This window comes from Etheostoma spectabile, chromosome 14 (genome assembly GCF_008692095.1).
Source record: "Etheostoma spectabile isolate EspeVRDwgs_2016 chromosome 14, UIUC_Espe_1.0, whole genome shotgun sequence".
In the NCBI taxonomy this organism is placed as follows: domain Eukaryota; kingdom Metazoa; phylum Chordata; class Actinopteri; order Perciformes; family Percidae; genus Etheostoma; species Etheostoma spectabile.
In genome coordinates, this window is record NC_045746.1 from 1,696,862 (window position 1) to 1,723,984 (window position 27,123).

Genomic DNA, 27,123 nt, shown 5'->3' on the forward strand with positions numbered 1-27,123 from the left:
ATTTTCTCATTCTAATGACTTACAGGATCTTTTTTCATCACATTGGCGGAAATGGGCTTCCATATTTACCACATTTCAGCATTTACGATGTTGTTTTTTTTCTCCGTGCAGTCACATGTCAACACACGTCACAGCTTTGTAGTTCGTAGTTGACTGTGCAGCCATTTTGGGGAGGCTGTGGATCGGCGAGCTTGTGTGCCATTATCAGCTGCTTAAAAACACACAAAGAAACCAAACGGACAAACGTTGGACGACACGCCGTCAAATATGGGCCCACCGGGAGACAGAACACGCCACACGTCGACTGAAAGAACGGAGGATTTCAGCTGGATTGTCGATTTATCTTGACATGGCATGCAGCAAGGCGAGTCGGAGGTTGTGACGACTGAAGAAAAGAAGAGAAAGAAAACAAGCGCAGCAAACACCTCGAAACTTCAACCGTGTAAAGGGGAGATTTGTTTAGCTAACATTTATTTCGCAACTCAGCGTTTGTCGTTTGTTGGCTATTGATTCCCTAGCGGATTTTTGTCGATAAAGTTAGTGACAAGACACGACTGAAGCACATTACACCTAGCTAAAATGCTGAGCACAAGCATAACCAGTTAGTCAACCAACCCCGCAGGTCTCTTGACTCTCACAGCACTGGCAGTTACTTTGAACCTGGCGAGAAAATGTAAACGCGTAGAAAGATGACTGTACGCTAGCTAGCCAACCACACATAGGCCTCATTTAAGCCAATCAGTCAGAAGATAAGATGTAGTTATATCGTTGGTTCACTACTAGTTAGTGTTGGAAGTAAATGCCCAGATTAGCTTGCTAGCTCATTTTAGCTAGTGTGCTAAAAATACGCCCACATCATGACTATCAGCAGTGGCAGCACCGCAGGCCGTGGGCCAAATGAATGGCAGTAGAAGTCAAGGAAATGTCGAGTTACTTTCGCAGTAGTCTTCGATGTTACCCGGGGCCAATATCTCCTGGCATCTGTATTTGCCTGCCATGTTCGTCTGTGTCCCCGATCCGCCTGTAACACGCATATAACGCATTCTCTGCAGAGAAACAAACAAAAAACGATAGCAATGGATGAGGGACTTTGAAATGACCCCAAGAGTATTTGTCTGCTTGCTAGTCTCTGTAGTCCTCAACTTCACTAGCAAAAATATACTGCCGGTATGGGTTTTTTACAGTAGCAGCTGTTTCTGTTGATTTCAGTAACATTCTCAGAAGAAAAGTTAGTCACATTTGAGTTGCTTTTTTATTTAAATCTCTGTTGTAAACCCATGTCGATGGCAGGTTGAAAAAAGCTCACTTGGCTTAAAAGTCATGTCTTAAAACATGGATTCCTGAACAAGTAATAAGGAGATGTAGTCTTAGCTTGTAGGCCATTCCCCTCCTCAACACTGCCCTTTTACACAAATTAAAAATGACGTAGTTTTGTTTCTGATTTGTTGACCTTCAAAGTTGGTAGTTAGTGGGAATTTTACAGATCTAGCCTAGAATCGTTTGATGCGTTGTTTCTGCAAAGGGTAGCTAGCTCCATCCTTTATCCGACATATAAATACAAAAGTAGAGTGTAGCCAAAATATTCTGTACAAGAGAAGAAGACACTACCATCAAAATCTAACCATGGGGGACCCAACTTCACGAAGAAATCAAACAAGAAATCGACTACGAGCTCAACTTCGGAAGAAAAGGGAATCTTTGGCTGATCAGTTTGACTTCAAGATTTATATAGCCTTCGTTTTCAAAGAAAAGGTTTGTCAGTTATTACAGTTATTCTTGACACAATCGTAAATCACTCATCTCTGACCTTAAAATTATCTTCTACAATTTACATTTAGACTTGTTCCTTTGTATAACCACAGGAAAACAAATACTCAAAACATGTTTGTTTCTGTTTTTTGTAATTACAGAAGAAGAAGTCTGCACTTTTTGAGGTAGCTGAAGTGGTGCCAGTGATGACCAACAACTATGAAGAAAACATCCTACGAGGTGTGCGAGATTCCAGCTACTCTCTCGAGAGTTCGATAGAGCTCCTGCAAAAAGATGTTGTGCAACTGCACGCCCCCAGATACCAGTCAATGCGAAGGGTAAGTATTGCACCATCTTAGGAGGGGATAGCTTGAAAAAGACAAAGTCCATTTGTGTTTTACATTGTTCTTCTCACAGGATGTGATAGGCTGCACACAGGAGATGGACTTCATCCTATGGCCACGCAACGATATTGAGAAGATTGTCTGTCTGCTGTTCTCCAGATGGAAGGGTGCTGAAGATGAACCCTTTAGGCCTGTTCAGGTCAGACCTTGACACCCTGTCAGATTACTCAAGCTGTAAATGTTTGAAGCTTTTATGAAACAACCTTCTTGTGCTCATTGTAATGACTTGATTTTCACAATGTAGACATTTTACTTTGTGTAGAATAAAAAAAAAAAAAATGAATTTAATAATGAATTACATTTGAATCACACTGCCTTCATCTGTATGTAACAAAATATACTTCTTGGCTCACAAGTCTCTCCTCTAATTTACAGGCCAAGTTTGAATTTCATCATGGAGACTACGAGAAGCAGTTCTTGCATGCTTTGGGTCGTAAAGACAAGGCTGGAATGGTCATGAACAACCCAACGCAGTCTGTATTTCTCTTCATGGATAGACAGCACTTACAGGTAAGTCAATCCACTGAAATTATGTTTCCAGTCTGACAAACTGGAACCCCCGATAGTGTCTTAACGCACTTCACCACAAATATTCTCTGTCCACTTTTACAGACTCCTAAAACCAAGGCCACAGTGTTCAAGTTGTGCAGCCTCTGCCTTTACTTGCCCCAGGATCAGCTGACCTGCTGGGGTGTGGGAGACATCGAGGATCACCTCCGCCCATACATGCCTGATTAAGGCTCCCTGCATCACCCAGCCACATAGGGAAACGTCCTCCCCCTCCCTCCAGCCTAAGCCTTCAGAAGCAAATTGATGTACTCATCTCCACCCATTTCCTCTTTAAAAGATTTGAACTTGTGCTTGGATCTCTCCTTTTTTTTGTTACCTACTCAGTCTCCCCTTCCTGACCTGAAGCTGATTTAGTTCCCATCCTTGTTTTTTTTTTCCTTCACGCTCCCAATGTTCCGTCTCTTCTCTCTTCCATTTTTGGAGTGGTTCCCCCATTTCTTTTTTACTCCCTCCATTCCCTCCTACTCACTCATCTATTTTTGTTCATTTGAACCTGCACGAACATTGATTTTGAGTGGTTGGTTGTTCTCTTGGAGCCGCACTGTCAACAGCACCGGTCATTGAAGGAACTCTTTATGTTGCATCAAAACAAGAACAAACAATACACAGGTCTTCACGGTGGTTCTCAGATGGACATGTTTTATATCCTTGTTGTCATAAGAAAGGATTGTTAAAGCTTGCTTGTAATGGCAATGGGGTTTCTAGAACAACTTTACACAATCTTTTGACCAAGGACAGGTGTGAATAGGTGTTATAATACCTGTATAAGCAAAGAAAACAAGATGAACAATATTTGTCAAATCATACGGTGTAGGTATTGCTTCTTAAAAACCGCCTTAGTTTTTTCTTTGCTGGACTTTGGGGAAAAAAAAAATGTTTTGCTGTCGTTAGCTTTCCTCTGAAACATGCTAGGCAGGCCTTTGCTAAAATCTTGAGTGACTTGAAAGACATTGTACACAAAGTTGAGACATGTTGGTTAGATGTTGAAGGTCATTGTCACCATTCAGGCACCATTTGTTTAAGCTACTGAAATCTGATGTTTTATGTTTTGTTTCATTTGGGATGTGGGTTGGTGATAAACTGAAATGGTGACATACTGTTTTACTTGCCTAACAAAAGTTGCTGAAAGCTAACGGATTTGTTTAATTTGACCTACTAAAATAAGATAATTTGCTATCAAAATAAAATGGGGTTTCACAGGCTTGCTTATCAAAGAGTAGGAAGTTCATAACATAATTTTGCTCCTTGTTGATTCAGTGTGTTCAGTTTAAAGGGTATAAGGTGTGTAACTTCTGGGTTTTTTCTGTTGAATCTCAAATCAGTACTGCTGAGCATATCCCAATACAATGCAAATTCTGAAAGCATAAGTCTTGTCTATTTGTTTTATTGCATGTGCATGGATCAGTACAATTTATACATAATAGGTTAGGTCAGGATTGACTCTGGACATACAGCTATCAGTTTTTTTTTTGTAACTGTTCGACAACAAATATGCAGCAGTGGTAAAAAATATCTAAGTAACCAGCCGTGAAAAGTATCTGTTGCACTCCCCACTGTTTACATTTTTTTGTACACAGTCAGTTTTGCAAACCACAGGCAAAGGTTAGTCTACACATTCACTCAGAGCCCCTTGTTTTGACAGTATCGTTACATGGTATCTGATTTAGAGATAGCTTAGCTGCCGCCAAGGTGTTTAGTGTGTCTCCCTTGTGCTATAAGCTTCCCTGTGGCCTTGTTGGTGAGGTCCACAGTGGCAAACGCCAGCGTCCGTCCTTGCTTCAGAACCTGAGCAGTAATAAGTACATCCTCTCCCATCTTGGCAGCATTCATGTATCTGTAAGACAGTGACATTTAGTTTGCCAGTCATTTGTAGTTTATGAAATTAATCTTCAACCTGAGCTGGTTAAAGCACTGAAGGTCAAGGCCTGAAATCACGACTGTAGGTACTGCTGAAGACATGGAGATCATGTCCAAGTATTTTTTGGGATCAGCGGGGACTAGATTTGAGTTTTTTGGACTCACGTTATGTTCATATCCACACTGACTCCTGGTGCTCCTCTCTCTGTGTACATGATAGCCATGGTGGAGATGACATCGACCAGGGTGGCTGTCAACCCGCCGTGTAGTGTCCCTCCCCGGTTGGTGTGCTCCTCGTCTACCCGCATCTCACACACCACCTTACCTGGGCTGGCAGACAAAACGTCCACCTTAGGGAAACACATAGGTATCTGTGACAATGCAACAAAGCGGACGTTATCCAGCTAACGTTAGGTAACACATTAAGCTTAAAAGTGCAAGCTGAGTTACAAAGTGTCCTCACAGTAATACATCTTTAAACGGTCAAGAAATGTGCCGCAGAATGTGTATTTTTACCTTGCTCAGAACTCTGTCGAAGCCTGGATTATCTACCATTGCTCTCATTATTTGTTTTAACGAATTTAAAGACAGCGAAACCATATTTAACGTTAGTGAATGCCACCAATGTCAACCTTCTGTTTACCTCCCACCGGAAACTGTTGCGTTCGATAAATTGTCCGGGCGGAACTTGAAGTCAATCTGCCCGTGTTGTAAGTTCGGTTAAGAAAGTTAACAGCACCACAATGATAACAATATGGTGATATTCATTGGTAATTGTACATGTAACCTAGAGTTGTTACATTTCAATCATAGAAAATACAATTTGATGCTCCGGGATTTGTTGTAATCTAATTAGCAAATTCCTACGGACGTCTTTCGCTGGTACACCTGAGATAACTTACAGAGGAAAATATTGACTAATGTTTGCATTTAACGCTACTTTTCCTGTGTAACTCTGTAAGTAAAACTAGTGGCTAGAAAGATGGCTTCTACATCCGACTTCGACAAACCGTCCGTTTCTAATGTAGAAGAAAACAGAAGTCGCCTCTGCGATGAGTTTGCGGCAGTAACTGGAGCTGATAGCGCGGTGGCTCAGTGCTACCTGGCTGAAAATGAGTGGGAGATGGAGGTACAGTAGCTACAACAACTAAGGCCTCGCAGATGTGGCATTACCTAGATATGTTACTGTTGCAGCTAGATACAGAATACTAAAGGCCAATATGGCAACTTTGTAGTCAAATTCAATACTGCTGCAGTTTTTTTTAGCTGATCTGATCAGATCAGCCTCTATTAGGCTTAAAGTGAGCTTAATGCTTAAAGTGAGAAAAAAAGTTTTAAAAATCGGTTATGGATGGCACGAAGATTGTCAGACATCACTTCCCATCCCTTGCCTTTCAGAGAGCTTTGAACTCATTCTTTGAGGCTGATTTGGAGAAAGTATTTGAAGAAGATTTCCCAGAGAGTGAAACCAGCCACAAAACAAAGAAGCAAAAAGTTGAGAAAAAGCCTCCAGGAGACTGGTGAGTCAGCTGTCTTTCCTCCTTTGTTTCTGTTTAAGTTACTGTGTGTGGTGAGATTTAGCCATGACTCTTTCTTCTTATTGTTGTTAAAGCCAGCCAACATTTACCAACTCCAAATTAAATAACAGTCAATGGAATGCTTCCAGTATAGATTTGACTGCAGACAGTCCAGCCTCCACACGCAAACCTTCAGAAGAAGACGACAATAAACTGTCACTGATTTCCTGGAATGTGGACGGACTTGATACAGACAACCTTGGAGAGCGAGCCAGAGGCCTGTGCTCCTTCTTAGTCTTGTAAGCTTGTGTTTACACACTGTTACTCTTTGTTGGCATGACTTAATATCTGGCAATCCAAACTTCTTAATTAAACTCTGTTGATATCAGAGCTGCAGAGCAGTGCATCTGGAGATGCAATTTCTAAGAGGAAGATAGTAATTGAAAAATGAACTTTGTCTTTATGTAGATACACTCCTGACGTGGTGTTTCTACAGGAGCTCATTCCACCTTACGTCCAGTACCTGAAGAAACGGGCTGTCAGCTACCTACTCATTGAAGGTACAGTATGCTCAGCAGGTTTTATAACAAAATAGTTTTTTGACATATCACAGCAGGAAAAGCAGAGGTGTAAATGATAAGAATAATTATGGCTGAAGTCCATTTAGATGCTTAAGTTCTAGGGTCTTGGTATTGGGCATGCTGGCCCACTGTCACACTGCCATGGCTTACTGGGATAAAACAGAGCTGTTGTTAATGGTATTAGTAGCACCTGTGATTTTCCTTCTATGACAAGGCAAAATGTTTGCTGTGTACAAGACCTAAGATGTAGGTATTTTCACTGAAAAGTGTCTCTACTCCTATTGTAGTGCACTCTGCTTTTTCTGTTACCTGACAACTGTCTTTGTTGGTACACAGTATGTCACACTAAACACAAAAAAAGGCCCCACTACCGAATATGGCTGCCCTTTTGCTGAGCTCAGCAGTATTAACTATCCCTCAGCTTATCTTGTGCTGACCAGGTGGTGAAGATGGTTACTTCACTGGGATGATGCTGAAGAAGTCACGGGTCAAATTTGTGGAGAGCGAGATAGTAACTTACCCCACTACTCAAATGATGAGGAATCTGCTTGTAGCTCAGGTTTGTGCACAGAAAGTTGTACAAATACTTAATGCCATGTTAAGCTTTATGTTGTGACAAAGTTGGATTTTTCTCTTTGTAATCAGGTGACTTTCAAAGGCCAGAAGCTGTGTTTGATGACGTCCCACCTTGAGAGCTGTAAAGGCCAAGCAGTGGAGCGGATGAAACAGCTGCGAGTGGTGATGCAGAGGATGAGAGATGCACCTGACGATGTCACTGTCCTGTTTGGTGGGGACACAAACCTGAGGGACACTGAGGTCAGTCATAAAGTCTTTTATCAATATTGACTTGAAAAAATATTATGCATTAAATCTTAAAAGGTAATCCACTACCCCAGTAATGTCTGCCACAAGGGTGTTTAAGCTTTTGGTTATACAAATAATCACACTTCTATAAAAATGATTGCCCTTCTGGGCTCTATCTCAGGTGGCCAAAGTGGGTCTGCCCTCCAGTGTCTGCGATGTGTGGGAGCGACTGGGAAAGCAGGAACACTGCCGCTACACATGGGACACCAAAGCCAACAACAACAAGACTGTTCCTTACGTCAGCCGCTGTCGTTTTGACCGGGTCTACCTCCGCCCGGCTACTAAGGACGGCGTCCAACACCTGGCCCCCGACCACATGGCCCTGGTGGGGCTGGAGAAGCTGGACTGTGGACGCTTTACTAGTGATCACTGGGGAATCTACTGTAGCTTCTCTGCTACGTAGAAATGCACAAAACAACCTGAGACATGCCAATTAGAGTTTTGGATCAGCTGGTCTAGTTTGTTTTGTGTTTTTACAGTTTTACCCAGCACACCATGTCAGTGCTGGGTTCAGACCGCAGAAATGTTCTCTGTGAAAGATGTTCTGATCTCATCTGATGTTGGTTACCTGTAAATTTGATGTATTGATTTGATTAGTTTTATCTTGTAATGTGTCTTCGCCCAAGAGGTTGTTTTTTTTGTGTAAAATAAATAGCTCCAATAAATGCTAAAAATGTCAAAGTTTACAACACTGTGCGGATGTAATATTGGTGTCTGACCACTAGAGAGCACCACAGAGTTGAATTGCAATTGTTTAAAAAATTAAAAATAAATTTAAAAAAAAGTCGTATTTTCTGATGACAGTCAGCATTTACAACAAAATAAATAAAATCAGTCTGAGTGATTGGTGATACCAAACTCAACTTCATGTTAAGTACAAATTCATTGTAATTTAAGCTAATATAGGCCCAGAGTGTTTACCTGTTATATTATGTAAAATGTCTCCTGTGAAAAAAGCCTATTAGAAGGATACTGTTTATAACGATTTAATTGCCTATATTTACCTATAATCTACAATTCTGCATTACGACCTCAGTTCTACCCTAAACCAGATGCAACCTTATGACAGTCTCTGCCAACACCCTGTCAAGATGTGTCCCTCTCTTCTCTCTGTAATGCACCCTTCAGATTTGAGAGTGTGTTTTCATGTATGCTCGGTGAGCAGACAGATCAGTTTTTTCCAGCCCAGTCACACAGACCAAAGAAGAGCTGACCTTAGGAGAGGACACAGATGTGACTTTTCCCTGGGAGCAGGAGTCATCAGAACAGGCCTCCCTCCCCCGTTTGTCCCCGCTCACTCATTCCTGATTAGCAAGGACACTAGAGTTAAGCCTGTTTAGCTATAATGAGTTTACCTGAAGCAAAAAACATAAACTTTAAGAATGAGATTTCTTTTCTTGTCATACAAACCCTATATTTTTTTGCCAGTTTGCTCTGGTGGTGGAAAAAAAACAGGTAGTGCTTTAAATAATAATTACCTTAATTTTCTAAATAATCTTTTCTCTTTTTGTCCAACTAAAAGTCTAAAACCAAATGATTTTAGTTTAACAGTTTACATTCAACAAAGAAAGGCAGACTAATATTTGAGAAGCTGGAACTACAGAAATTGTGGGGCACTTTTCACGTGAAAATTGACAATTAATGAAAACTATCAAAATGTGTTTTTCTGTCAATTGAAAAATAATTCCAATTGTAGTTTTCTATTTAGTTAAAGTGGTAGACAGATAATATAGATTGATAATCCAGTATATTATAAACTCATAAGAATAGTTTGAGTCAGGATGCATAGCTAGAGATAGGGGTATACAATAGAAATAAACTGAATATTTGCTACAGCCAGTAGAGTATGATGAGCAGCAAAGCATTATCAGAAATCTTAAATCTAAAATTGTTTCTCAGGGTCCTGCAGAGGTGCACTATTTTTGCCCTATGTGTTAACTGAGCAATTCCCACTTCAGCAGAGAGGAGAACTGCAGCAGGTCAAAGATGGTACAGATGGAGGCAACAGCTTTCTGTCTGCCAGAGGCCTATCAATGTTTCCCTCCTCCACAAATCCACACCATGTTTCCCTCTGGAAGGCTACATGGATGTATTCCAAGATCCTTCCACTCACATTTTTAACAATTTAACTCTGAGATGTCTTTTTTTCAAGCACCAAAAGCCTCACAGATGTATTTTTGATGTGTTTTTTTTTTCAAAAGAGTAGCCCTCAGTGAGAACTAAGGCTTTCATTTCAGGCCCGTCAAAATGAATGTTCTTGGTTTTGTGTGGACGTATCCGGGTGCTGGCGGGGAGGCTCTGGGATGAGGTTTGTCCTTTGAGGCTGGGTTGGATGATGATGGATCAGACACAGCTCTGACCCGAGCCAGAAGAGATTGGCAGGTTGTGTCAGCTCCTGGTAACGTGGAGGAATAAAATGCAAGAAGGGTCTGGTCTGTTACTGTTTGATTGATAGATTATGGCTGGGTTCTCTTTGGGGTTTTGTATTTCTGTTGTATTTGGGGTGTGAGCAGATGGCTGTGGGCAACTTTCCCCTGTGTACGTGTGTGTGGTTACATCGGTACAGCACTGTTCATAAGCTAGATCTATCTGGACCATGTCTGCCAGACACTGTCCACACAATCCCCCACCTCCCCTTGTACAGATAGCTCATAGGCAAGGCAAGGCAATGGCAAGAGTAAGTGGTGCTCCACTCTCGTCACCACCGCCACATCCATCACTGATAGCCTTCAAAATTGCTGTGACAAACTGCCCCAGAAGCCAGCATTATTTCTGGCTGTACAGCGCTGCTGCATATTTGTGGACTGACAGTTATTCAGAGGTTTGCAAGATAAGGGGAAATCTTCTGAGCAAGAACATTTTGTCCTCCATCACTCTCAAAGGGTCAAAGACGAAGCCAGGTAATATTTAGGTACTCATGCTAGGAGTGGGGGAAGGAGGTGGTGGGCTGCTCAACAAAACAAAGATAGCGAGGAGATGAAATGTAATCAGCAACGCATTCCCATAAAAACATCTGCTGAGAAGTCAGAGTTTCCCACTGATACCAGTTACTTTAAGGCTGCTAAAGTCCATTTTAAATAATGACAAGTAAAAGTACAGGAATTGACTCAGTATTACATAAGGCATCCTGAGCTGTATATTATTAAACAATAAGAGGAGTGGACAATATCCAAAACATGAAAGCATTACGCTTACATGCTTTCTGGCATGTAATTTGGTAAGGTTATAAGGTTCTCATGTAAATATTGCCATCAATGTTATCTGTAGCCTTATATTCAGCATACATGCATGAGAGTTGTCCTTTAACATTGATTGATATCATGTTTTACTTATCGGAGGAGTAACTTGAATTAAAAGATATTCTGATTATAAATCCATAAGTTTTCATGAATGGTCAGTTTTTAAAATATATGTAGAAAGTTTTATATAACAAAGTCTGACAGGTTTTATTTTCTCTTTCATAAATAACATTGAACAAGCATCGTACAGCGATAAATATCTATATTAATACACTGTAAAATTCTCTGTATTACAAAATACAGTATATATGTAATGCACTTGATGCAGATGGGAAGTATTGCATTTCATAGCACCAAACGAGACCCTTACCGTGACCCTTTGATTTAATGATATAACACTGTACTTCTTTTAACAGTCCAGTTGTGTGTGCAGTTACATCCCAGATTCAGGTCTTGTGTGGGTGTCTATGAAATACACTTCCCGTAGGAATCAGTTGTTGCATAACTATATCTAAGTTAAGTAGAACCCACCTAGGAGGAACCAAAGACTTTACTGTAAAACTGCTCATTTTCCCACAATCTCAAGTTTTCAAAATCCCAGTTGAGAGACTAAGATGTGTATTCACGGTTGCTGATTAAGTTTCATGTATTAGATTTTTTGCATTAATCATGGTATAAAGTCCACTTCTGAGCAGAACAGCTTCATCGAATCACACTTTGTTTGGAGGGTAGGGACACTTCCTAAAAACATGTCACTGCTGTGAGGTGGAAATCTTGCGTATGCAGAGAAAAACAAATTTCCACAGCTTTAAAGCTTTAGTGGGTAAGTTTTTTTTATAATAACAAACGTCCGATTTATTCAAGCCGTTGACAAATTAGTTAATACAAAGCTAATTAAGACCATCAGCTTGTTGTCGGGCAACTTTCGCGCCGAGAAACTTGAGTGAAGATAATGACCTCTTCTGAAGAGTCCATGATGTTTTTTTAATCCTCCTTGGTTATAAACAGGTGCATGGAGGAGGGGTGGGGGTGGTACACGATCAAGGATGGTTAGTATCATCCGGACAGTTTTGTTGTCGTTACTTAGAATTCCTCATGGGGGCGACAGAACCTACGCACAATAGCTTTAAACAAAGAGTGAGAGTTGGGAGTAGATTTTATAAATCTTTCAGCCATAAAATGCACTCATCTCTCTCTCTATGTAAACTTTAAATTAATGGGAAAAAAATGGAAAATGTGCAAGTTCAATTCAGAAAATTGTTATGTGACAGGAGCGAAAGGTTGATCGCTAAACATCAATAAGCAATCAGTAGGTTTTAGGGACCTTCCAAAGAAGGTGCGACAAATTTGAACAAGCTGTTCTGATCACAGATGTTTGTGTGTCTGTTCCAAATCATTGGCAGCGTAAAAATGTCGGTCAGAGGCAGTGGGAGGTATCCGGCAGGTTGAACACTGAAACACAAACCTAGGGATATTAATACTCAACCTTACAGTGGAACATTGACTAACAACTCAAAATGCAGTTTTGTTCACTTGTGAAAGAAAAATAAATGGTTCCTAGCTGATCTTTCACATCGGAAGTGAACAGCTATTCCCAACACATGGCAGCAGATCTTAGTGGTCGGACTTGTATCATATTTTTTTGCTGTTGACTTTCAAACATTATTGCTAAATTCAGTCAGGAAGAGACACTTTCAACCAACATTATGCTTTTAAGAGGGCTGACAGGATCAAATGTGTAGAGCAAACACTAAATCTGGCTTTTAAGAAAGAAAAAGAAAAACATTAGTTCAAAAATGTGAACAAAAAACAAAATGTTGTGCCAGCATTACAAATACAGGGACACAAAGATGGATATTTCATATAGGAGCCCTTATTATTCCTTAACCAGACATTGTCTGAGGAGCAGCATCAAAATAATTCATGTAAAAATAAAAAATATTATCACATTCACTTGTAGTGTCCATGTTGTGTTTGATTGTCGGCTTCTGAGACACATAAGTTTTAACTTTCCACCAACCACACACCTTCCAAGTTCAACTTATCTGTATAAAATAATGTTTGTCTGTTTGTAGTGGACTGTGCAGAACCTACAGCATGAAAACTTTGTTTACAGATCATTTCTAGTTACCAGCAACTATAAGTTATAAAATAAAGTCACTCATAAGTCACATGTAGCCTCAACTGAGGTGGGGCCAGTGTTATGGCGTTTGATAAGCTCTATCAAAGAATGGCACATAAAAAAATAACAGCCTCTTTATCTCATCTAGCTTACTCATCTATAATGTAAGTAAAACTTTAAACACAGACTCAGGTTTGTATTATTTTGATGCGTGAGAGTTTCTGTGATTAGTTTGGTTTCAGCACTGAAATACGACATTCATGCCATTTTGTCATCGTTCTTTGATGTATTGCACAGCGTTGTCATAACTACCATCTTAAGCAAAAACTATGTAATTATCCAAATGCATAATCTCACAGCCAAATGAAAATGAAAAAGAAAAAGAAATGTAAAATTAAAATGAATTCTAAATATTTACAGGGAAGCTTGACATCTGTTTCAGCTCAGTGTGGGAATCTTTAGCAGAACATGTGACTGTGCTACGGAGGAGCTGATCAAGCTGCACTTCAACTTTCCTGAGTTTCCTTCTGTGAAATCTGCTCTTCCCCCCAGCTGCTCTTATTTAAACTGCAGAAGCGCCAAAATGATCTCCGGGCAGACAAGGCCAATTCAGCGGATGTGGTCGTAAGCCAGCAGAAATCACACAGTAATGGTTGGTGAGAGCTTCCCCCCTCTCTCCAAAGTCCAAAAATAAGACACTTCACAAAAGTGAACTGGACTAAAATGCCAAATCTTGCAAACATATTAATAAGGCCCTAATTATTGTTACTGTGAATTAGCACTGGATGTAGACTGATTATAAATCTCCTAAAATAAAACAAAAACAGATGTAGTATAAAAGAAAGGTGCATAGGTTGGCATTCTTTTGACACTGAAATGAAAAACAATTCCTTGGTTCTCTAGAAAGCTCCAGATTGCACAATCATAGTGTTAGCAGGCAGTTACTACCTAGCTATTGTTTTTATTCACTCGCTTGCTCACTCACTCACTCACTCACTCACTCATCTCTGATATCTCTGAACATCATTTCATTGACATATCCTGTAACAGAGTAAACTAAGTTAAGAATAGGTTAAGTACCTTTATACAAAAAAAAAGCCCAAGATGATGTACCGCAAAACCATTTCCATCAGCACCTTTTCATCAAAAGGTGCATGGTCCCACACTTCTAGAATATCGTAAAGACATAGGCTTCTAGGGTTTTTTCACAAGGGTGGTCAGAACATGATGTAGAAAATTATAAACCACCTAAATGTTTCAGACAGTCTAAACTTAGCGGGTTCCCTTGAGTTCTGCAGTCTTACAGTTAGGTGACCAAGTCATACGAGCTACTGCCTCATGTGTGGATTCACGGTCACACCACATTAATGCAGTTTCCACCGCTGGCTGAAGCCCTCTTGCTGCAGTAGGTGAACCCGCTGTGATTGGTGGAGGAGCCGTTCAGGTGCGACGACTTCAGCTCCATCTGGCAGGCAGCGATGGCTGCGTTGAGCTCTACCTGTGCCCGGTGCACGACGTAGAACATCAGGCCGATGCTGATGACGATCTTCAGAGGAAAGAGGAAGAAGTCACAATATTGTGTTTGACAAAACCATTGGTATTGAGTTGGTGAACTGAAGTCTATTATATAATGAGGTGTGCTTAATATGTTACTCTCCTAATAAAAGTACGAGGAGGGGAGGATATACATTTGACATACCTGTATACACAATCTATTGCAGTCCATTACAACCACACACTACAACCCCCAAAAAGCCATAGTTTATAGCAGTGATATTCAAAAAGGGTCAACTAGGGGAGTAAGTGCAGGGGTAACAACCAAATTATGTCTAAAAAGTTTTAGAAAGTTACATTTTTATCAAAATAATCAAATATTTCTGAAAATATACATTATTTAAAAGTAAAGATGATTGGGATTATTTGTGAAAAAAAACATTTAATTTACACATTGAAGATAAGCTTATTATGGGTGAAGTAGCCAATATGGTAGCCATAGAGTTGAGCTTAAGGTTTCACTGTACCGTCCACATGTGTGTTTAACATTAAAACTTGATGTATAAATAATATATCTATCCATTTTCATCCAGTTTAACATGCAACTCAATTTTATACAATATATGTACAGAGGGAAAACAGGAAAACAGCTAGCCCGGACACGATTCTTCATATTTGATTGTTTCTATATATTTGTCATTAAAAAAAACATTTGTATGTATGATGTGTATCCTGGTTGATAAAACAATAAGAGATTATGGAGCTCTTCCAGATGGAGACTCTCACCAGTGTTTAAAAAAAACAAAAAGCTTTCGGTCTGATTAAGGCCAGATGTTAATTTTGAGCAACAGCCTTCAGTTCTGCATGATACACTGATACCCACTTAATCTTAAACTTCCCCCTGACCCCTGTGAACATATGAAGTGTTATCCTCATGAGGATTAAATGAAGCTGAACAGGTGTTGGAGATATGGTGGAGATGTTGTGACAGCCTTAAATTACCTTTCTGAGCTTAACAGAAGTGTGGGTGTAAGTTTGCATGTATACAAAAGGCTTACCGTTCCTACTCCAGATGTTTATGTAACTAAAGACTTTAGAGAGAAGCAGATGTCAATGCTTGTGCACTAGGATAATGTTTGGTAGGCAATATGTATTTAGAATATAAGAGGGAAAAAATGCACTGATCCACCAACAAAACATTTCACTTACAGTAATTCAAACCAAGACACACTACTAAACACAGACTTTAAAAAAACAAATCCAGGGTTATTTTAGGACATTTAGAAATGATTATCATCAAGTTTAAGGTATTATCACCATCAGCTCACCTGTAGGCAGAACACAAAGTAGCCGCTGATGCTCTGCTCCGCGATGACGTCCTCCATGGTGCGAAGCGTGGTGCCCAGGTAGGAGTTGAGAAGCTGAGTGGGCAACAGACCCACAGAGGAGGCCACCAGGTAGTTTGGCAAGGACACGTCTGTGATCTAAAAATTGAGAAACATTACAAAATTAAATAAAAGGACTTAAGCAGACTGGAAAAATCTATACTAAGCTATAGTATAGAAAAGTAGAAAATCAGTCGAAAAATATCCATTGTGGATTCATATATAAGACTAGGGTTGAAGTTCAATATCATTTGAGCAAGAGCTAAAACTAAAGTTAACTTACTAGGTCACTATTTTGTAGATTTCAATAGTGATTCATAACATTAGAGAAGAGACAAAAGTTAAAAGAGTCAAGAGATTTGAAGTTTAAGATGGAACATGAATATCTGAACATGAAACTATTTGGTTGATATTATTGCCTTTTTTTGTAATCAAATTTTTATTTTTATATTCAGAACAAAAATGTACCCATAACATTCATCAACAGTTACAAACAACACACTGGGGCATATGATCAGGGCCACAAAGTCACAGAGAGGAAAAACAGGATGAAGGGAGACAAAACAATGCACACACACACACACACACAAAAAAAAGGAAAAGGCTACAGCATTGCCTTCAAGGCCTCAGCAATGCTGTGCCAAGTGTCCAAAGTCTTTCCCGGGGCTCCACCCACACAAGCCGTTGAAAGTTCCATGTACGTGACACCCAAAAAAGAAAGGATCCATGAACGAACCGATAAGTCATGAGATGGCTTCTAACGGGTTGCAATCATCCTCTTAGCAGCTGTAAGTCCAGCAAACACAGCACATTTTGAGCTTTAGAAAGCTGGAAGGCGCCTTTTTTTTTTACAAAATTGCTCTTCAACACAAAAAACATGTAGTACTATGGGTGTTAACATTTGTTTAAACATTTAGGAATGTAATATGTGTAGTAGGCCTGCACGATTAATCGTTATAAAATCATGTTCATGATTAAATTTTTAAATTAATTCGATTTTTATTCTTTTAAAACTTTGGTTCTTATTCAATTTTACGAGTCGAATGTATCACAAACACTACTACTTTCAAACACTACTACTTTCTTCTACTTTACTACTGTGAGTTTGAAACAGACTGTAAAAGTAGGTTTTAAAGCACTGCAATGCTCTCCTTTCTCTTCATTGAGGCCTCTATGTCTACAGGCTTAATGGTGATGCGCAATGTGCTATAGGTGCCAAAAAAAGCTATGTTTGCTTTGGTTAAAATTATCGAGCAAATGTCCTTAGTTTTTGTCTATGTCAATGTCTTTTATAGAGCAAGTAACGTTATGTCTTTCCGACCATGACGTTTACCGTAGACGTGTATAGTTTCCGACTGGGAACACAGAAATTCCGAAATTCCAATTGTTGGAAACCAGCTGGTTTGGGCATGTAGTTGTATCACGTGGTCATGTGACCTGTCGCCAATTAGGAAGTATTAAAAAGCTTACCAGTTTCAATCATTAGCCCCTTACCTCTTGCTGTGCGCACCGCGTTGTGTGGATTCCCCTGTCGTACAGGGGGCTAGCCAGACGCAAGTTCCCGTCATAAAAGACTACAGAGGGGCTTTCACCGGCGACCCGAAAGCTGGTTAGTAAATATGCAGGAACACCAAAAACTAAACTCTCACTTGACTGGCTTCTTCGGTAATATTTCACCTTGCTGAAGTTTTTTAGGAAAAGTTTTTACCAACTGAAGTTAACAATGCCATTAATGAATAAAATGTAAACAGTGGTGCAGGACTTGATAGAATAAGTTCATTAAACTAGCTTCCCATATTTCCTTGTGTCCCAAATGGAACACAGCATCTTATAACTCAAAATGTATGCAAGCTATAATGCAGGCTGGAAACCCTAATGCTATTTAGTATTTTATTTATTCATGTATCTACTTAGCTCTTCTTCACTGTACTATGTTGTGTAGCTATGCGGGTATGTGCGTGTGTGTGTGTAAGTGTCCCTTTTTTAACAGTAATAATTATTTATTTATTTATTTTATTTTGTACTTTTATATGTATGTTGAAATGTAGGGGTGGGATACCAACTAAAAATAAAAATGATACAATGGAATTGCTTGTTTTCTTTAATAAAATATTGTTTAAAGAACAATATCACAGCTTTAATGCAATTTTTTGAGAAAAGTTGTTGCAAATGTTTTCATTTGGAGCCAAAAAAAGACAATTGGCAAAATACTGGTAACGTACAATCTTGTGTATTTACCTTGAACTACGGCATGTCACACGTCCAGCTCAATGTCTCTTTTCATATCTCAGTACGACCAACTAAATACTGTTCAAAGAATTGTCTGCGTTGCCGTCACCCTTGATCCCTTGATTAAGTGATGACATAAGCCAATGCGCAAAGATGTGACCATGGCACTGTGTGCACTGTGTGCACAGTGGCTGATAGCGGCGTGTCAAGGGCAGTGGTGAGTTTCTGTAAGACACTGCCTCAGCCAAAATGCTATTGGGGCTGGAAAACATTTCTGTTAGATCCATCCCAAGTGTCTCCTCATAGTGAGATACAACCCCTCCCCTGTTATCACACTACACACTGATTAAAGCCTGGGTTACACTTTAGAGGGCACTGATGTTTTCAAAACCTGGTTAATCAAGCTAATGTTATCAAGTTGTTTATCTTTAGTATGTTTCCTTAAAAGCACTGCGGTTTATAAACCATGTGTCAACACCATCAAAACGTCCTCTTTGAGACATGACATGTGAGCCTGTGAAAGTTGCAGATGTATAAAAGGAATGCATTCTCTTTCTCTCAGCCATCATCCCTGAGTCAAGAGGCACATGTCCTCTGAAGTCTCCCACCCAGGCATCTAGCGTATGCAGCAGAATAATATACGACCAAGGAAGGGATAGTAGTTTTTTTTTTTTTTTATAAATTGCACAGATAAATTCTACTGACTCTCCTGCTTGCTTCTGAAAGCCTGAGGAAAAGTGAAGAAACGCCCCATTCAAGGCTTGACCTGGGGTTTCTTTCAGGAAGGAGGTTTAACAAACTGAGTCTAACCCTGAACTCTGAGTTGATTTACCCTGGGATGGGAAACTGAGTTTTCGGTTCCAGAACAGCTGATTTGAGCTGGTTCAATCAACTCCAAGTAGGTTGACTCCGAGTTAAACGCGTGCACCATCACAATTAAAAGGCAGCGTGAATTGAACAATGATAAGATCCACCAACCACTTTCATATTTAACCAGCATTTGGCTGGTAGACGTTGCTAATTTTATACCCTGCATATAAATCACAAAAGGAATGCGGCAATTGCTTAATCAGCTCATTATGACAGCAAAGGGATGGAGGCAGGCCAGCGAGCAGTGATAACATGTAATTAAATACACATGGGGAGCTGAATACGGATACTTTGTCCACGAAAGGATTCACAAACATTTTTCCTGAGCTGTCCCATTGTTTTGCTAACTAATGCAGTCTTTGTGTCGTTTTAGGTTACCCGCTATAATGTAGCACCATCAACTTAAGCAGAAAGAAGCAGGGGGGACGGTGAAATGTAGCCTCATCCACAGAAAGCTTACCAAGGGCAGAGCAGACAACACATAACTCCACCGTGAACCAGCACAGGCTATTGTGGAGAATAAGATAATAAAGATACAATATCAGCTAGGCTTAATAACAAACAACTGGGTAAAATGAATATCAAGATGTGTATAGTTAAGAGACTTAAGCTGGGTTTGAAACCCTTCCAGGCTGAGACGTGAAATTAGAGTAGAAATGGCAGGCAAATTGGAAATTTCAGCTTATTAGCATGCATCTGGTAGGAATGGTTTATCTTCTCTACTGAATGCTCCCCTCTGATCTTCAGTCACACTGAGGTGTGAGAGGAGCCTGATTTTCTCCAGTCCCACTGACCTTGAATGATGCTTAATAGGGCTGGGCAATTAATTTCACCAAAACAATATAAAAATGTCTATTATGTATTTTTCTATTTAATTTCCATAGAGATGCCGAAAAACCAGCTGTGTTACAACAATATTTATTTGCTTATCTACACATCTAGCTGTAACAGAGGAGCTACATTATCATGTTAGCGTTTCTGGCCAAATGAGGCCAAATCTTTGCAAAAATGGAAGTGCATTAGTAAAAAAGAAACAATCTATCGGTCTATAAATCTGTAAACCTAAAAATATGTCAAAGGGAGCTATGTCAAAAACTCATGAATGAGTCACACAGATAAGCTGCATTTTCAAAGACAAACAGCTGTCATGAGTTGAAACTAACCAAGGGAAATATCACAAACTCAAACTGGCATACAACCAAATATGACCTATTTAGTAACAGCCTTCCTTTTCATAAAAATGTTTATTTGCTTTCCTTCCTTCCGTAGATAATGACCAGGAGCAAGCAGAAGCAAAAACAGTACCAGGGCAATCTGACCCAGGCAAACTGATTGTGAATCACCAATAATGCCAGTGACAGTGGCAGCAGTTGGGCAACACAGAGTAAACAGCCGTCCTTTTAGACTTTGACATCTCCTTTTCACCTCTGCAGAATGGAACAGCTAGTTAAATGTCGTAACAACCGTTATGCATGATCCTTGCACAAGTGAAACATTGCCACTTGTGGAAACAGAGCTATGCCCCAACCATGGAGCCCATTGTATGAACAGGTAACAAAGAGAAACTGTTTAAGTTAGTCAGGCAAAGAAAACCCATCTGGTAGATTTGTATGTCCTGTTCAAAGAGGTCTTTTTAAAAGGTGACCATTAAAATACAGAATAATCCTAATTTTTAGCCTGACAAATTGCCTTATGTTTTAGCATGGAGCTTTAAAATTAAGCCCGAATATAAATCACAGCAGTATTTCCAGTAGGCATGGGTAATATGGCCAATCTACCCCAATATATAGGTCATTTCATATCTCAATAACAATATACATCACAAATATACACACACACACACAAACACACACATATACATATATACACACACATATATATATATATATATATAAAGTTTTCTGGTAATTCAATAATTAAATAAATAGTCTATATGAAATAACCAAATGGTAAAAACTTCTGTGCAAATTTCAATGTGCGATTATTTTCGAAATTTATTAAGATCTTTAGTGCAAAGTAAATGTAACATGCAAGGATCAGAACATAAAGCGTCATCCATATGACATTAGAGTAAGGTATCATAACTCTTAACAGGAATCCTGATCTAGATCGGATTGTGTGCAATGACACACAATCAATTTCCCTGTAATAAATACTACACGTGTGAAACATTTTATTTCTAATTTGTTTACACTGTTAATAAAAGGGTGTCAACTCAACTCAATTTCGGAGGCTGTAGGGAAGAGGATAATTGTTTTGGGTTAGATTATTTTGTTGTTAGTCAGATTTTGTACCCCATGTAAGTAAATAGAGGGTGACAAATTATTAAAAACAGCTTCCAATATAATTCAATCAAATGTAAACCTCAACATTTACCAGAAGTGGGTCAATACAGCTCTGACAAAATTGAGAATATTTTGAATGAGTCGCAAACAGTTAAATGTTTATTGTAGGGTTGTTGTGAGTGCACAGAGCTATCAAAAGCAAACACCAAACACCCATTTCCCAGAGAAATGTCTCAGTAAATCCGTCACCCCAGAAAACCTACTGGTTTTGCAACATGCAATTACTGTACTTGTGAGTCTTACTTACATCATCTTATTTTTCCCTTTTCTTGCTTCCGGCCTGTGCATCAACGCCTTCATGCTTTAAGCTATGAACGCCTTCTAAGCGCCCGCTTCACATCCACTTCTGGATGTTTATGCTGCTGTTGGTTTCTGCCTTCAACACTATATTCATTCTCTTCTCATATATTTTTCTATAAACACGGTGCGATATTCAAAACGGCTAAAGTTAAGGGGAATAGAAATGTCACTATTGACAAAAAGTATCTATGAAATATGGCATATGATGATGACTTGACTGGATATAATCCAGCTGCTTTCTGTGGTGTTAATCACTTTAAAATGTGCATTCTACTTTTGAAATGAGATGTTGTTTAAGTAGGTCAAATTCCAATTTAACTAGAATGAACTGAACTTTGTCCTTTTTGCCAACATCATCCTTGGACATGTGTATGCTACTAGTTATTTTAAAGTAATGCATTGTATGAGAGTCAATTAGACCAATCTCATATTTCAAATAAGAGAATCATGCTTGATGAAAAATGCCTGCACACTGACTCTGAAATCCAATTTATATAGATATATACGTTCATGTTTGTGTATAGTTATGCCATGCACATTAACAAACTGTAACACTGCAGTTACTTGCTTGAGGATATAGGCATGCAACCACTTAAGACAGTTTCCTTTTGTGCAAACCGGATACTGTGTTGCTGTTGGTGGTACTCCAGTACATTGAAGTTCCACCTACTTAATCTATGTTTTGTCCATTTTTTCAGCCTTATCATTTCAAAATTTAGTGTAAACAACCTTGTGATATTGTTTGTTTTATTCACTGTGATTTTTTAAGAGACTAATGTAAGACAATTATGTAATGGAATCAATCTGAAATTGTGGTATTAGTAAAGTACTTCCAGCTCCATGTGAGATATTGTATAATCTGGTGAAATTGGAGACATTGATTAGAGCTCTTTTGTAGCAGAATGGCTTGGAATACTCTGGAGATCTCAGTTTGATTGGCTACATAACATCAAGTTCATGCTCAGGAGGGTATTCTCCATTAATCTTTCAATTACAACTGACATAACATTTTTCATGTTACGTGACCTTCCAGCTGATTTCCTGCAATACACAGGAACACATCCATTGAGGCTCATACTACCGTTTCGAGGTATAGATGGGTTGACTGAGAAGGGTAATCGGCGAGGATAAATTATTCATGCCATGTATGAAGGTCAACGATCTCAGGTTAAGTGTAGGAGAGAAGGTGAAAGCAATATACTAATACTGCTAAGCCTTATGTTTGTTGCATTGACCAATGACTTTAGGTTTACCTCACAAAAAATGTCCATGATTTAGTCTTTACTAAATCACTTGGTATTGTATATTACTCCAAATATTAAAAACCTTAACTAGGACTTGAACATGTGATACTGATAGTTCGAACTGATGAAAATGTATGATGTCCTTAGGCAACAATAGAATCCATTTCATAGGAGCGCCAAGTGGAATGAGATTTCTTTCTCTGGAGACTGGCCTTATATTTTCTTTCCTGCTATTAGATTTTGTGGTCTGCCTTGAATAGTGAAGTAACTGGTTGCCTACTCTGTTCAAAGTCTGAAACTCATCGCAACTAAAAAGATAAACATCTAGCCTACATGTTACTCCCAGTCTCTTCTTTAAGGCTTTTCAGGTTGTTATGATTTCCCCTGTGTGTTAGGTTGGCTTAGCAATAAGAATTTTTTATTTATTTTTTTTAAATTGAAAAGGTCACACATTTGATTCTCATGACTGCAAGTGATTTGTTGAACCATCCTCAAATAGGTTAATGAGCTCTTCGCCTGACTGGTTCATTACTGTGACATTTCTGCTTAAAACCATATGCGTTTACAGTGGGCACTACATGATGTCAAATGTCCATCTAAAGTGAAAAGGAAGCGCTAGTCATAGTGTTTTCATACTCACCGAGAAAACTGCATTTTGGAGCCCAAATGGTATGGGGGTGAGTCTCGCTAAGGCCACAACTTTGAGTCCACTTCCTCCCTCCACCACTCGTATGACAGCACTGAGTTGTTCACTGTTCCCAACCTTGTTAAGCACCCAGTCAGTCAATAGTCGTTTGCACACCAGGTGTGCCACAAAGGTCCCTATTAAAACCCCCACCATAACTAGTCCCATGCCCAGCACAAAGCCATAGAGGTAGCCAGCTGCCACATTAAGAACAATATATCCCCATCCACACGGGAACGACACAATAATTAAACCAACTATGAACAGCAAGGCTCCAACGAAGCTGTCCAAGCTCTCAACCCAGAGCAGGAGGTCCTTGAGGTATTGGCGCACCAGTGCAACCGAGGAGAAGCACACAGCAGTCAGGATGCAAGCCAGCAGGGCGCTCTTGAAGCAAAAGGTTGTGATACAGCATGGGTGTCTGAACTCTCCACTGTTGCTGAAGGTCGTTCCCCCTGCGTCACTGATAACCTCAGGTTCTCCATCTGACCTCCCTATGCCAGCCCCTGTCTCGTCAAAGGTGCTGCATATCAGGATGTCAATTTTGTCACATTCATCTGTGGCAGTCCTCTGCAGCCAGCGATTCAACTGAATCTGCGCCTTGCCCACAGCATGCTTGACAAGCTTGGTGAAAAGCTGCACAGTCGTGGACCCTGACATTGACATGATGGCCCTCAGATAAGCTCTGTGGACCAGGATCAGATGAACTGTCCGACTTGAAGACAGCTATGACGTTTGGGGTTCCGAGGCAGTCTTTACATCGAGCGCAAGTCCATGTCTAGCAATATTAATTTGTTGAGCTTCAACGGAGCCACGTGTCTATGTACTTTAAAGATGGCTTTAGCAATGGTAACCCATTGCCATGCAACTCTGACAGCAACTTTGTAGTGAGACATACAGATGAAATTCGTCACTCTCCTTGGCCATTACACGAATTGTCCAATTAAACGAGGTTTATCTTGGGTAAACTAGCTGAGCAACGTGCCAGTCCAATGATTTAAAAGCGCCAATTTTGTGGTCTCGGTCTGAAACACTCGACATATTCAGAGTTGCTACCCCTCAGCCAGGACAGTGTAGTGTAGGGTGAAGGGAGCTGTCAGGGTAGGAAAGCTGAGTGCAGTTACAAAACAATCAACTCTTCTATGGACTGAAATGACCAGAGTAGAAGTGATGCAAGAACATCAACTTTTATGACTCCACCAGCGTTGCCATCCAGCTAACGTTAACGCACTAGCAAAAATCACTGCAAGGCTAACTCACTCCTGTCGTTAGCTAACTAGCTCGCTTTTTGAATAAAGTCCACCGCTGCATTTCAGAAACTAAACCGCCGTAGCTGGCCTCCTCATTCGCTTCTCCCGGACAACACAGCGACAAACAAGACGAAGAAGTCGCATTAGAAAAAAAATGGTTTGCTCTTTCTCTGCTGGCTGGCTGTTATTATCCTGTCGTCTCCTTCCTTCCACGGTGGAAACTGCTGCTGTTGACGCAAAGCTATTCATACAGACCCATACAGACCACTGTTTGTGTCCCAGAATGCCAAGTGACCCCAGCCCACGTGACCAGTAGGTTGGATGTTCTCATCCAGTCAGAGCGCTCCGATTGTCATCCTTGTCATCGCGAGATTTTCGTGGGGGTTCACTTCAAATTATGTATGTTGTGTGTCACTTTTGTCTTACCCTCTTATGATACACATCCATGATGTTACCACAACACACAAACTGCTACCATGCCATGATGTGGTACTTCAACTATTTAAATTAAATTACTTAAATGAATAGAGATTTTAAATCTATCCACAAAATTAGAAGCAGTTCAGGAGGCAGTGGTGCAAGATTAGATATTTTACTATTTGTAGCCTATTAAAGTAGCAATACCACACTATACAACTACACTTAATACACAGATCTGTTAAAATAAAATTTTAATGTAGCTTGCCGAAGTAGAGCTCAAATAATTTTTTAGCTGTTGGGTTGTTTACCATTTGACAACACATTGTATTTTTTTTATAAATATATCCTGTTTTGTTTGAATAAAATGGAAAAACCTGTAAGTGGGCGTATGTAACTTATAGTTGTACTTAAATAGCCTTGAGGAAATGTACACATTTACTTTAACTTTTAGGAAGGGTGTGTGTCTGTCATTTAGAAGTGGTGGAATAAGTAGGCCTACTCACATTAATTACTCAAGTAAAAGTAAAACCACAATGTCCAAAGATATTTTTGCACATAGAAGTCTTGCACTCAAAGGTTTGCTTAAGTTTAAATTAGGCTAAGTACTACTTAACAACACAACTTGAGTAAATGTACTTGGTTATGTTCCAGCAGTGGAGTTAAGTTGTATGGTTATCAATCTTTTGTGGACATCATAACACACTCACAAAATTTAATTCACTCAGTTTTAATTAAAAAAGGAAAAGTAGGATTTCTAGTGTGCAACAGAGTTTGTATTTATATTCTCTTGTATTTATAAGAACCTACCGTATAACATGGTAGCCTGAGGGGAATCTTCCTGCTTGGCATGCTCACCATAAGTTCATAATGAGGCGAGAGAAGCAGACAATATGTGCATTCATGCATCTACAACCACTCAGCTGGCTCTCCCAGCTGTGGGTAAAGAGAGCTTCTTTTGTAGTAGTTCTCAAAACACTTTGTGTCATCCTCCACTTTCTCAAAGGCATTTTAATTTTCAATTCATACCTAGTATTGACACAGATTAGAATACTTTACACTTAAAGATGATCATATTCGTTTACATGGTGGGATTGACTGCTGCGCTGTCGTAACACTCCACTAGATGGAACTGTAACACAGTTTACACGCAACTCACAGTGTTTATTTATGAGTATTGCTCTGTATTTATGTGAAAACATTTAACACTGGACAATCTGATCCAATTCATCACCAGGTTTTATTGGGAACATTTCGTTTGAGGGCAAACTGGTTCACAAATCATAGCTGTTTGTTAGTTTATTCTTTCCCACTCCAGTGTATTTTCTTACATTATTCTTCCTAATTGATGAAGATGCGCAAAATGCCATTTGTAATGTTGTTATGATGCTGTACACGTTACAACGTGATAAATCAATACAAACAAAAATGTTTACCAACTAGAAATGCCATCTCAACTTAAATCCAACAAATTGTCAACTTAAAGAAGCACAATTTGGAAACCCTTAAGAGACAGGCCAGGCCATGATATTTACAGTAGGCTTAAGGTTTATCTTTCAATTTAAAAATGTGTCAGAAAAGATCTCTTTATCCCATTTTCACATTATCTGTGGGAAAAATGTCTAAGGCCACAGAGAGAACGTTATAAACGACTTGTTTATTGCTTTATCTTTTAACAAAAACGTGTAGTCTACATATATGGACTATCTGAGGCTGCTATGCTAATTGTGAGGCTCAATTCGCTGTATGTTGTAGACATGTGGATTGGTTACATTGACTTTATCTGTATCAGTAAACATATTTTTCAGTGATCTGACAGTGGTCGTTTATTAGCCTGGATGCACAACGATACAAATCAGAAGGAAATACATTTGGGTCATTTGAGTGACCGGGGTGAGCGGAGATGCAGGTTTGGACCACTGACTGTAAACCTTGAGGTCTATGGACTTGACTCATCATAGCAGGAGCTGAGGCGCCATCAAGACTGACAGAAAAAGCAGG

The 27,123-nt window shown here is 39.6% G+C and overlaps 4 protein-coding genes across 5 annotated transcripts; 2 read left to right on the forward strand and 2 right to left on the reverse strand.

Annotated features, from left to right (window-relative positions):
- Positions 1–129: 129 nt before the first annotated feature.
- Positions 130–4,087, forward strand: c14h6orf62 (chromosome 14 C6orf62 homolog). The gene is made up of 5 exons (XM_032536405.1): positions 130–1,752; positions 1,911–2,087; positions 2,167–2,292; positions 2,529–2,663; positions 2,766–4,087. The coding sequence occupies exons 1-5, from the start codon at positions 1,624–1,626 to the stop codon at positions 2,889–2,891; spliced, it is 693 nt and encodes a 230-aa protein (XP_032392296.1). The 5' UTR covers positions 130–1,623; the 3' UTR covers positions 2,892–4,087.
- acot13 (acyl-CoA thioesterase 13) lies at positions 3,590–5,278 on the reverse strand. Of its 2 annotated transcripts, none has more exons than XM_032536407.1 (3): positions 5,097–5,278; positions 4,746–4,930; positions 3,590–4,557 (listed from the first exon to the last, which is right to left on the reverse strand). In XM_032536407.1, exons 1-3 carry the CDS (start codon positions 5,178–5,180, stop codon positions 4,398–4,400), a joined length of 429 nt encoding a protein of 142 aa, XP_032392298.1. In that variant the 5' UTR covers positions 5,181–5,278; the 3' UTR covers positions 3,590–4,397. The 2 variants fall into 2 exon arrangements, with proteins under 2 accessions (XP_032392298.1, XP_032392297.1); XM_032536406.1 differs by having other exon boundaries at positions 4,746–4,951; positions 5,097–5,259.
- Positions 5,279–5,291: 13 nt separating this feature from the next.
- On the forward strand, positions 5,292–8,297 carry tdp2b (tyrosyl-DNA phosphodiesterase 2b). Its single transcript, XM_032536403.1, has 7 exons — positions 5,292–5,709; positions 5,979–6,100; positions 6,247–6,396; positions 6,566–6,657; positions 7,119–7,237; positions 7,324–7,494; positions 7,664–8,297. Exons 1-7 carry the CDS (start codon positions 5,563–5,565, stop codon positions 7,943–7,945), a joined length of 1,083 nt encoding a protein of 360 aa, XP_032392294.1. The 5' UTR covers positions 5,292–5,562; the 3' UTR covers positions 7,946–8,297.
- Positions 8,298–11,461: 3,164 nt separating this feature from the next.
- tmem64 (transmembrane protein 64) lies at positions 11,462–24,121 on the reverse strand. Its single transcript, XM_032535353.1, has 3 exons — positions 23,411–24,121; positions 15,726–15,881; positions 11,462–14,449 (listed from the first exon to the last, which is right to left on the reverse strand). Exons 1-3 carry the CDS (start codon positions 24,119–24,121, stop codon positions 14,258–14,260), a joined length of 1,059 nt encoding a protein of 352 aa, XP_032391244.1. The 3' UTR covers positions 11,462–14,257.
- Positions 24,122–27,123: the final 3,002 nt, after the last annotated feature.

What these genes read in the sequence shown, in the direction of transcription:
- c14h6orf62 (XM_032536405.1), top strand. Translation starts at nt 1,624, where the DNA reads ATGGGGGACCCAACTTCACGAAGAAATCAAACAAGAAATCGACTACGA. An exon ending in CCTTCGTTTTCAAAGAAAAG is followed by an intron (nt 1,753 to 1,910) that starts GTTTGTCAGTTA and finishes TTGTAATTACAG; the next exon opens with AAGAAGAAGTCTGCACTTTT. An exon ending in AACCCTTTAGGCCTGTTCAG is followed by an intron (nt 2,293 to 2,528) that starts GTCAGACCTTGA and finishes TCTAATTTACAG; the next exon opens with GCCAAGTTTGAATTTCATCA.
- acot13 (XM_032536406.1), bottom strand. Translation starts at nt 5,180, where the DNA reads ATGGTTTCGCTGTCTTTAAATTCGTTAAAACAAATAATGAGAGCAATG. An exon ending in TCGACAGAGTTCTGAGCAAG is followed by an intron (nt 4,952 to 5,096) that starts GTAAAAATACAC and finishes GCATTGTCACAG; the next exon opens with ATACCTATGTGTTTCCCTAA. An exon ending in AGTGTGGATATGAACATAAC is followed by an intron (nt 4,558 to 4,745) that starts GTGAGTCCAAAA and finishes ACTGTCTTACAG; the next exon opens with ATACATGAATGCTGCCAAGA.
- tdp2b (XM_032536403.1), top strand. Translation starts at nt 5,563, where the DNA reads ATGGCTTCTACATCCGACTTCGACAAACCGTCCGTTTCTAATGTAGAA. An exon ending in AAAATGAGTGGGAGATGGAG is followed by an intron (nt 5,710 to 5,978) that starts GTACAGTAGCTA and finishes CTTGCCTTTCAG; the next exon opens with AGAGCTTTGAACTCATTCTT. An exon ending in CAAACCTGAGGGACACTGAG is followed by an intron (nt 7,495 to 7,663) that starts GTCAGTCATAAA and finishes GCTCTATCTCAG; the next exon opens with GTGGCCAAAGTGGGTCTGCC.
- tmem64 (XM_032535353.1), bottom strand. Translation starts at nt 24,121, where the DNA reads ATGTCAATGTCAGGGTCCACGACTGTGCAGCTTTTCACCAAGCTTGTC. An exon ending in TCCAAAATGCAGTTTTCTCG is followed by an intron (nt 15,882 to 23,410) that starts GTGAGTATGAAA and finishes CTCAATTTTTAG; the next exon opens with ATCACAGACGTGTCCTTGCC. An exon ending in ACTTTGTGTTCTGCCTACAG is followed by an intron (nt 14,450 to 15,725) that starts GTGAGCTGATGG and finishes TTTCCTCTGAAG; the next exon opens with ATCGTCATCAGCATCGGCCT.